This window comes from Gavialis gangeticus, unplaced genomic scaffold, assembly GCF_001723915.1.
Source record: "Gavialis gangeticus isolate Ggan-Ray unplaced genomic scaffold, GavGan_comp1, whole genome shotgun sequence".
NCBI classification, from domain to species: Eukaryota; Metazoa; Chordata; order Crocodylia; family Gavialidae; genus Gavialis; species Gavialis gangeticus.
Window position 1 is genome coordinate 142,427,649 of NW_017728992.1, and position 11,103 is coordinate 142,438,751.

The 11,103-nt window shown below is 45.1% G+C and overlaps 1 protein-coding gene across 1 annotated transcript in view; it reads right to left on the bottom strand.

The window, feature by feature from the left end:
- ZNF704 (zinc finger protein 704) overlaps window positions 1–11,103 on the bottom strand; it is a 200,103-nt gene that overhangs the window by 10,590 nt on the left and 178,410 nt on the right. The window contains exon 7 of the mRNA XM_019527837.1: window positions 1,168–1,262. Within this exon, the coding sequence (XP_019383382.1) occupies window positions 1,168–1,262 (95 nt within the window). The remainder of the gene's footprint in view (window positions 1–1,167; window positions 1,263–11,103) is intronic.

An 11,103-nucleotide genomic window follows, 5' to 3' on the forward strand; every position in this document is an offset into this window, starting at 1 on the left:
AGGCTAGATATCAGGAAGCACTACTTCACTGTCAGGGCAGCTAGGAGCTGGAACCAATGTCCAAGGGAAGTGGTGCTCACTCCTACCCTGGGGGCTTCAAAAGGAGGCTAGACAGCCACCTAGCCAGGGTCATTTGACCCCAGCATCCTTTCCTGCCCATGGCAGGGGGTCGGACTTGATGATCTGCGTAGGTCCCTTCTGATCCTGCCAACTATGAAACTATGAACATTCTCTGCCTCCTGTGGGCAAAGGTTGGCTCTATTGTGAGCAGGATGTTTTAACAATACAATGTTTTGATTGCTGAAAATTGATTAATGGGAATGATGCACAAGCGAGGAAGAATCCACCTTGATGTCCAGATCCCAGGCTGAGCTTGTACCATATGCAATTAGAGAAATAATTTGACTGATAAACAGAAGAAATTGGATCTGGAAGTCATAAAGGAAAAAGCTGCAAAAATTGTTTTATAGCTTAAGTCTCTTTTCAGAGTGCAAACAAACTTAGGGATATAAGCAGCTTTTAAGGGTACCTCAGAAATTTAGAAATGAAATGTTGTGTGCTTGTTTTGATCTGAAGCACATATGATGAGTTTTCCTTTCTATATGGAGCCTGACTTAAAATCCATTGCCTTTAATGGAAGTGCCAGGCCTCCACAGTCAAGAGAAAAGAATATGGTTTGCTGTGAAACCAAAAACTTTGACCTAATTTATTTGCTATGAGAACTTTTTATGAGTCAAGCAGAGAGAATGCAGAAATTGTGATGAACAGAGACCTCTCAGGATACTATGTAAAAGTGAAGTGAATGAAATTCAGAGAACTTCCAGACTGGAATAAAACTACCCTTGAATTGTAGGGAAATTCAGGTCTGGATCTGAACATGGTTCAGGTTCATGTGTTGTAACTTCTAGGGTACTGTTTAATAGCCTGTTTTTTGAAACTTCTAGTGGATAAATATCCTCCTTCTCACACCTTTACTGTTTGTTATAGCAAAAGGAATATGGAGATTGAAATCCTTTTCTTGCTGTTATCCTATTGAAAGGAAATGCAAATGATGGCAATTCTTATTCTGGGCATTTGACTCTTCTGTGCTTCTGCCACCTACATCTTACTAGACTTCCTCCAACTTCTGAGCCTCTGGTCTGTCAGCAGGTGTTAACAATCACATACCTCAGGCCAAATGATACTCTGGGTGGTGATGAGAGAACTGTGTGAGTCTGTTTCTGCTCTCCACTCCCTGCAGGACGATTATGAGTTGGAGAGACCTGTTAATACAAACAAAAACACTGTTTATGAAGCACACATGTATACATGCAATATAAATGCATTCTTTTAATTCTTTGACAGCAAAGTGTCCATCATGAATTATCACCTAGGACATCTCAACTGGTGGGAAATATATCGGAAATATATCTAGGGAAGGTCAGAATGTAATTAGTATGCCTCAAAATTAGAATATCTATTGAGAAAAATTGTCCATTTAGCTTTATTCACGTTTCATGAACTTTGCCTTCCCCTGAACTTCCCCGTAATAGGGTCTGTCCCTTTAAGAGGGGTCAGAAAGCCCTGTTGAGAGTCCAGCTGCAGGGCATCTTGATAGAGAGGAAGTGTTCTCCTCTGTGCTATAGAAGAGGCGCACCAACACCAATTCTGGGAAGAGTTTATAGATTCATAGATGTTAGGGTCGGAAGGGACCTCAACAGATCATCGAGTCTGACCCCCTGCATACACAGGAAAGTGCTGGGTTCAGATGACCCCAGCCAGATGCCCATCCAATCTCCTCTTGAAGACCCCTAGGGTAGGGGAGAACACCACTTCCCTTGGGAGCCCATTCCAGACCTTGGCCACTCTAACTGTGAAGAAGTTCCTCCTAATGTCCAGTCTAAATCTGCCCTCTGCTAGCTTATGGCCTTCATTTCTTGTGACCCCCAGGGGCACCTTGGTGAATAGAGCCTCACCAATTCCCTTCTGTGCCCCCATGATGAATTTATAGGCAGCCACAAGGTTGCCTCTCAACCTTCTGTGGAGGCTGAAGAGGTCCAGGTGCCTTAGTCTCTCCTCATAGGGCTTGGTCTGCAAGCCCTTAACCATATGAGTGGCCCTCCTCTGGACCCTCTCCAGGTTATCCACATCCCTCTTGAAGTGTGGCGCCCAAAACTGCATACAGTATTCCAACTGTGGTCTGACGAGTGCCCAATAGAGGGGAAGTATCAACTCCTTGGTTGTTTGTCATGCATCTGCTGATGCACGATAAAGTGCAGTTAGCTTTTCTGATGACTTCGTCACACTGACGACTCAGGTTCATCTTGGAGTCCACTAGGACTCCGAGATCCCTTTCTGCTTCCGTGCTATCGAGCAGGTCATTTCCTAGGCAGTAGGTGTGCTGGACATTTTTCCTCCCTAGGTGCAACACTTTGCATTTCCCCTTTTTAAATTGCATTCTATTGTTTTCTGCCCATTTGTCCAACCTGTCCAGGTCTGCCTGCAGTTGTTGCTTGCCCTCCGGTGTGTCCACTTCTCCCCACAGTTTTGTATCATCCGCAAACTTGGATACAGTACACTTCACTCCCTCGTCCAAGCCAATGATGAAGACATTGAAGAGTATCGGTCCAAGGACCGAGCTCTGCGGGACCCCAGTACCCACTCTCTTCCAGGTCGATACCGACCCAATCCACTACCACTCTCTGGGTACGACCCTCTAGCCAATTTGCCACCCACCAGACTGTGTAATCATCCAAGTCACAGCCTCTTAATCCTGACTCCTAGCTGTGAGCTGCTGTATAGTGCTTCAAAGGCATGTGCACCCAGTGCTTAAAATCAGAGTGCTGCTCTGCCAGTGAAATCATGGAACTGATAACTTTAGAATAATTTTGCTGCATATTGCTGGTGAGGGGCTGGGAGTGGGTTTGCTGACACTGGGGTGATGATCTGAAAGCGGCAGACTGCTTTGCTGCAAATTTGTTGGGAGCCAAATGAGAATGCGAGGAGCATCCTGCCGGACCAGAGGGACAGGCCCAAGAAAGCACAAATTCAAGGCAAGGAGGACCTCCTATAGGTAAAAAGTTATTGGGTGGAAATCATGCATCCAGTCCAAAAACCCTGCTGTGATCCCCAAGGAGATGAGGAAGGGCTCAGTCGCACTGGTCCACGTAACTGGGAGTTGAAGATCCCCTCCAGGATGTAGGGCTAGGCCCAGGGAAAGGGGAATTCTTGGTCTGTTTTTGTGTGAATGACTGGACCACTCATTACCCCCAGACAGACTCCAGTTATATACAGTCCAGGATCTCTGAGATACAGGAGATCTCAAAATAAAGAGCCTATGTGAACCAAGGGAAGGTGGGGGATACTTAGGTCCTGGGCCTGGTAGATTCAGGCTCTGGACAGACATTTGTTCATGAGAGGCTTGTGGACCCTGCTTATTTATCAATCACACAGTGCATATATGCAATCTGTATTCACGGAGATATTAGTCCCTATCCAAGTGCAAGAGTGTGGCTATTGATTGGGGGCCAAATGGCTGAGTATAATGCAGTGGTGGCCAGCCACCTTTACCAACTGGTAATGGTGGGTCAGGACTGGGATCAAGATGCAGGCAGGATCTAGGGATGCAAGATCACCTTGAGAACTACCTTGGGGAGATATCTTACTTTGAGGTGTTTGGGCCCTAAGCTACCTTTCATCGGGGGAGAGCCTGGTAAAAGGTTGGGTAAGGGTTAAGGGATCCAGTATGATCGGGGTGGCTGTGAGGAAAACTCTGCAGGACTGAGGTCCTTGGGCAACCCACCAGAGAGAGGTGCATCCATAGGAGAAGGACCTGACTTCATACACAGCCAGAGAGAAGACCCCATCTTTGCCCCGCTCTGTGGATAGTTGGCCCAGGTGAATAACATTGTGACAGATCCTTACTTTGTTGCCCAGGATCCCCACTTTGAACTACAAGGAGGTGTCCTGATTAGGGTCTCTCAGGACAAGATGATTGGCACCTAGAAGTACCAGTTACCACTGCCAAAACTGCATTACAACCAGTTTTGAAGATGGACCATGACATAACTTGGGTAAGCTATCTGGGGATCGAGTAAACACGGAAGTGGGTGCTTGCCAGATTCTTTTGACCAGAGATTTATTAGAACATTAATGACTACTGTGTGTATTGTCCCAATTGCCAGTTGGTGGCCCCATGCCCAAGGCATCAAGTGCCACTGGTACTTCCTCCCTTGGTGGGTACCCCCTTGGAATGAGTCAGGGTAGGTATTGTCAGGCTGCTGGAGCTGAGCACAAATGGGTACCATTTTATACTCATGGGGAATGCTACCCAGTACCTGGAAGTGGTGATGATCCTTTATGCCTTAGCCCAAAAAATAGCCACTGCCATAGAACTGTTAAAAAATGTTTTATAGGTAGACCCCCCCATGGAAGATACTACCAGACCAAGGCATGGTCTTTTTTGTTGTGGTTATTGCAAGAGGTATGGGCTCTATCAAAGTCCACCTGGTCAAGACCTCCACCTACCACACTCAGATGGATGGTCTGTGCAGAGGTTTAATTGAACTTTGAAGGAGATGTTGAGAAAGTTTGTAGCTGGAGAACCCCGTAAGTGGGATATACTTCTGTTGTATTTACTGGGTCCCCAATACTCCATGGAATTCTCTTCCTTTGAACTGCTATACAGGAAGCAGACCAGAGGTTACTGGACCTCCTCCATAAGACCTGGCAGGTACAGGGCATGAAGTCTCAAAATATCATCCAATATGTTTCAGGCTATAGGAATGACTGAACATAGTAGGGGTATTTGCCTGGGTGAACCTCAAGGCTACACGACAAAACCAATCACAACAATATAGTAAGAATATAAAATGCTGGGTCTATCCCTCTGGGGATCAGGTCCTGTTGTTGGTCCCCCTGTCAAAGAGAAATTGCTTGCTAAATGACAGGGCCCTTATGAGAGAAAGGGCAAGTTGGAAACCTGTCTTATGAAGGTGAGGAAGCAACATGAGGTTCAAATATACCTTGTGAATCTTCTGAAACTATAGTGAGCCTGTGAAGCACTGAATACCTCAACTACTTTCTCAGCAATACCAGCGGTGTGGGAAAGACAATTCAACTCCCAACCAGTGAGGTTGCTCTGGGGCAGAACCTGTCCACAGCTCAACAGGAGGAAGCAAAGGCCTTGTTGAAAGAATCTCTAGATATGTTTACAACTTGGCTGGAAAAGACCACACAAATTGATTGTAAGATCATCCTGCTGAAACCAGCATGTTCCATTCAGAAGAATTTCTCCCAAATACCTGAGCAACTATGGGTAATGGTAAAGGAGTTGGCCAAGCATGCCAACTCATCAAGTGAACAGTCCAGCCCAATCTTGTCAGTTCCCAAACTGGACAAACTGGATAGGCTTTGCATTGTTTCCTGTATGCTGAATGCCACGTCAAAGCCTACTCAATACCCTGGATTGATGAATTATTACAGTGGCTGGGGAAGGTCAAATATATATTGCTGTTGGATTTAACAAAAGGTTACTGGCAGATTCCCTTTGTTTTGGAGTCCTAAGTGTTAACAGCATTCACAATGCCTTGGGGCCTGTACCAGTTTAGAACCCTGCCCTTTCATTTCCATGGTGGCCTCTGCCACATTTCAGTTTCCAATGAATAAAATATGTAGCCTCACCAGGAGCATGTGGCAGCTTATCTTGACAATGTGGAGGTGTTCACTTGTACATGGAAGGAACCTCTAGAGAATTAGGCCAATGTGGTGCCTATCTTCGAGAAAGGGAGGAAAGTAGATCTGGGGAACTACAGGCCCATCAGCCTGACCTCTATCCCAGGGAAGATCTTTGGAAAAAATCAAAGAGTTCATTCTTGACAAACTGGCTGATGGCAACATCCTGAGGGACAGCTAGCACGGGTTTGTTGCAGGTAGGTTTTGCCTGACCAATCTCATTTCCTTCTATGACCAGGTGACCTATCACCTGGACAAGGGAGAAAAGATTGACGTTATATATCTTGACTATAAAAAAGCCTTTGATCTGGTGTCCCATGATCTCCTCATGGAAAAATTGGCCAACTGTGGCCTCGGCTACATCACAGTCCAATAGCTGGGGAATTGGCTCCAAGGTCGGACCCAGAGAGTGGTACTCGATGGAATTAAATCATCATGGTGCTCCATGACCAGTGGGGTCCCCCAAGACTCCGTCCTTGGGCCTGTACTCTTTAACATCTTTATTAACGATGTAGACGCTGGTGTCAGAAGTGGACTGACCAACTTCACCAATGACACCAAACTTTGGGGTAAAGCATCGACATCTGAGGATAGGGTGGTGAGCCAGGCCGACTTCGACAGGCTCAGAAAATGAGCAGATGAAAACCTGATGACATTCAACACTGAAAACTGGAAGGTTCCACCTTGGGGGAAAAAAAACCCTGCAGCACGCTTATAGGCTTGGCAGTGCTACGCTTGCTAGCACCGTGGCTGAAAGGGACTTGGGGGTCATGATTGACCACAAAATGAATATGAGCCACCAATTCAAAGTCACAGCGGTAAAGTGAGCAAAACTCTGGCTTGCATCCATAGATGCTTCCCAAGCAAATCCCAGGATGTCATTCTCCCACTGTACTCAGCCTTGGTGAGGCCACAGCTGGAGTACTGCATCCTATTTTGGGCTCCACAATCTAAAAAGAAAGTGGAAATGCTTGAGAGAGTCCAGAGGAGAGCCACACACATGATCAGAGGGCAGCAGAACAGGCCCTATGATAAGAGGCTGAGAGCCATGGTACTCTTCAGCTTGGAAAAGTGCAGGTTCAGGGGGGACCTGGTGGTTGCCTATAAGTATATAAGGGGTGTCCATCAGGATCTGGGAGAACTCCTATTCATCAGAATGCCCCAAGGGATGACAAGGTCAAATGGTCACAAACTCCTCCAAGACTGTTTTAGGCTGGACATAAGGAAAAACTTTGTTACTGTCCAAGCCCCAAGGCTTGGAACAGACTGCCTGCAGAGGTGGTGCAAGCACCTACTCTGGACTCTTTTAAGAAACATTTGGATGCCTATCTTGCTGGGATCCTTTGACCCTAGCTGACTTCCTGCCTTGGGGCAGGGGACTGGACTCAGTGATCTTCCGAAGTTCCTTCCAGCCCTAATGTCTGTATATGAAATCTATGAAATTAGGGTAGTGATACAGTCACTTTGGGCTGCAGTCCTTATAGCAAATCTTGTAAAATGCCAGGCTGGCTGTAGGGGTGCTAAGTATTTGGGGTACGCACCAAGCAATATGGGGATTAGGCTCCTCCACTGACAAAGTGAAGGTCCTGGTAGAATCCCCCATACCCAAGATAAAAAGGCATCTAAAGGCCTTCTTGGGATTGGCAAACTGTTACTGGCACTTTATCCAGTGACAGACTTACTAACAGGAAATTTATGTAAGCTGGCCCCCAGAGAACCAGAATGGTCTCCAGCATGTACTGATGCCTTTGGGGAAATGAAATGAATACTGCGCACTAACCCAGCACTGTGCAATCCAGCTTTTTAGTTGGAGGTTTGTTCTACAAACAGATGCCTCTGGGCAAGGCTTTGGGGCTGTTCTATCAGGATTCAGAGGATGGAAAACACCCAGTCCTGTATCTGAGTAGAAAGCTCCTTCTGCAAGAGCAAAAATTCTTGGTAATACAAAAGAACTGCTTCACAGACAAAGTGGGTGGTCAAGGCTGCTCCTATGGTCCCTTTTACTCTCATTATGGAACATGGCCGCTTTACATGGTTAGATGTGATGTGAGAAGTCAATCCCAGACTGATGCAGTGGTCCCTAAGTACTTTCTAGGAACTCTGCAGCTAAAAATACTTATAGAATCGACACAGCTTCTGCATTTATTCTCACTTGGTGAACAACAGAGAGTTTTCTACTGGACATGTAAAGGAATATGAACAGTCTGTCCTAAGAAAACTCTGGTTTACAGCAATATTTTATAGAAGTTAAAGGCCAGAAGGCATCATTAGTTCAGGGCTGTCCACATTCAGAGTGGCTGGGACTGTACATTGCACAGGTCATAGGACTGGGGCTGTGTACCGTGTGGGCTGCATACTGCAAGGGCTACTCCTCGGGACATCTGCTGCATGTAGCCTCTCCACTGCCACCACTGGGTGGGCAATTCTCCACCTCACCACTCCAATGTGACCAGTGTGAGACTCTCCTACCCCATGCTACCACTATGTGAATGAGGTCCCCTTCCCCACTGCTGCTGCATGACTAGCATAAGCCCCTCCTTCCTCTCCTCCCCCCTCTTTATGTGCGAGCCCACCTGCCTACTACCATCAATGCTTAGGCAATTCCCCCTCTTCCTCCCCTCCCCCCAAGGTGCTGCATAAGCGGCACAAGCCATCCAGCTGAGCCCCTGATAGTGACATGGTCATGCAAGCAGTGAGCTCATTAGGCCTGCCATGCTGCCCTGCCCCACAGACAACAGCTGCCACTGCTGCAGCAACTAAAGCAATAGGAGCATACGCAGTGGACAGGAGCCTAGGGGCTACATGTTAACCTCTTGCAGGTCTGACGTGGCATGCCCACTGGACAGCCCTAGACTAACTCCTCAGTCTGACCTCCTATATATAACTCCTAAATTCAAATGATTACCTCTACATTGATCCCAATCACTTATGCTTTGCCCAAGCTCAACTTACCCTTTAGGGACAGGGGTGTCAAATTTGTCTGGCCCAAAAGAATAAAGAGTGATTAAACATGAAATAAGATGCACAAGGAGCTCCAGTTTTGCCATTCTGAGCCCAGTAATGACTGCCATAAATTATCTTTACAGCATACAGGGACTAAACCTGCATGCCAGAGATGCACACTTGAGTGGAAGGGGAACTCAGTCCTGGGTGCATTTACACAAGATGCTAAATGCATAGTAGACTAATTCTATTGTGCATTAGCATCATGGCTAAAGCTGTGCTAATGTTCTAATGCGCAGTATAAATAATCTACTATGCATTAGCATCACTAAAAGACTGTGCACCAGCACTATTGTGTTTACTGTGCATTGAGTTAGTACCTGTTATTACAGGTACTTAACTTACTGTGCCGTAACAACGGCACATTAATGCATGTGTAGACGTGCCCACTAACTGCCCGGGTGAAGCTTAGTGGAGTAAGCTGCCTTGCACTTTGTGGGCACATCTACACATGTATTAATGTGCCATAGTTACAGTGCATTAAGTTAGTACCTGTTATTACAGGTAGTAAACTCAATGCGCAGTAACTGGTTCTACTGCATCGTAGCACCAGCGCATGCATTTTTAGTGACTCAAATGTTCAGTAGACCAATTCTACTGCACATTAGCACTTTAACCCGGCTTTTGCTGTGATGCACTAATGCGCAGTAGAATTAGTCTACTGCACATTTGGCGTCTCATGTAGACGCACCTTGTGTGTCCTAAGAGTGCCCACAAGAGGAGTTACTACACAGCAGGTGGAGTTTTCTAAGTTCAAGCCTAGCATACAGCACAATAACTTCCTATTCTAGACAAGATTTTACTATATATTATGCCTATTAAGAAATTATAAAGCAGTGAACTGTATGTCAGTTGTGTGGGTTTTTGCTGAATGGTCTTAGAAATGCTGTTAGCAGACACAGATAAAAAAATAATACATGTGGCTCTTGAAGTAGCCTATAATGCTCTTATCAACATTGCTGATCTACGTTTTGTTATTGGGGTTGTTTTAAATTACACAGTAAATCACTGGCATCTTACAGTTTCTAGAGAATGATTTCTTGTTTCTAAAATTGCGTTGGGAACAACTGCTCACAATAGCAGGGAGATCAATGCTGGTGCTTGAATTAAACTAAACACCTACCTGTCTAATCCCTTTCTCTTCTGTGTCTGATTTACAATGTTGCTAATTGCATTCCTGGATTCCCAATACTTATGGTGCCAATTTCTGCAACTCCACAAAAAGAGCTGGTTTCATAATTACTTTATATCAACTCTATTGTTGTGAAATCAAATTCTAGAAGTACTTTACGCATAGCATGCTCTGTCAAGGTGCTCTTGTTCAAATTGCTGCCAGCATGATGTCTTTCACTGTTAGTTGTTACTTGGTGGAATTTAATAAATATTCATTGGCAGAGTGCAATGTAATTGATTCAGCCACTTTCATTTTTATCAGCCCTGCAGGGGACCACAGCCTCTGTAAAAAATCTCCAAGATTTGCCAAAGGTTGACAGTAAGAAGCTTTTGGAGATTCACTTGGTAAAGAGAGGAGAAGGGAAGTAGTAATGTGATGCATCTAATACACATTGTCAGGAAAAAACTATACGGCTCTCTGGATGACTAATGTGCATTATGTGATAAACTGAAAATTATGAATGTGTAATTCTAAATGAAATGCTTTGATATCAACTAGGTTTATGGTCAGGCAGCAATAATTTATATGCTAAACAATGTTCTTTTAAAATTAAAATATACTCTGTTCAAATTTATTTTTTCACTTATTATACAATAGACAGAAAATAGAAGGAAAATAATGATTTCAGGATACGTTTGGGCACACACCAAATTAAGTAACCACAAACCTAATTCCAAAAGAATAATTCTTCTGAACTCTGTCTAGTGGTCTTTTCAAACTACTTCCCCAGTACTTAAATCCTTAAAAAAGTACACAGTCAAAAAGCCTGACCCTGAATCCATCTAATCTTTGAGGGTTAGTCTAAGCTGTGCATATTGATCAGATAAGCAAGCAAACAGACATTCACTTTTGATTCTGGAAATGCAGCCACATACCTGCAGTGGCCTAGGCCACAAGCTGGAGGGTGCTAGAGCAGGCCTCCCTGCTGGGCTGGAGCAGATAGCTTGGGCCAAGGCTGGCCTACCTACCCTGCAAGGGGAGTGCAGGGTGTTTGTAGGGGAGGTGCAAAGCATCCTGGGATACTGAGGGACTGTGAGTTAATTTGAATCTGGAGGGGATCTGGGACAGAAGTTCAATAAACCAGTTTATCTTAAATCAGTTAAATGTAATGTTACATCCATCCAGGTTTATCTTAAATCAGTTCTGGCCATTTTGAAAGAAGTTTATGTGCACTGAACTTCTGTTGTGTTACAGATCTGAACTGGTTTCCGACC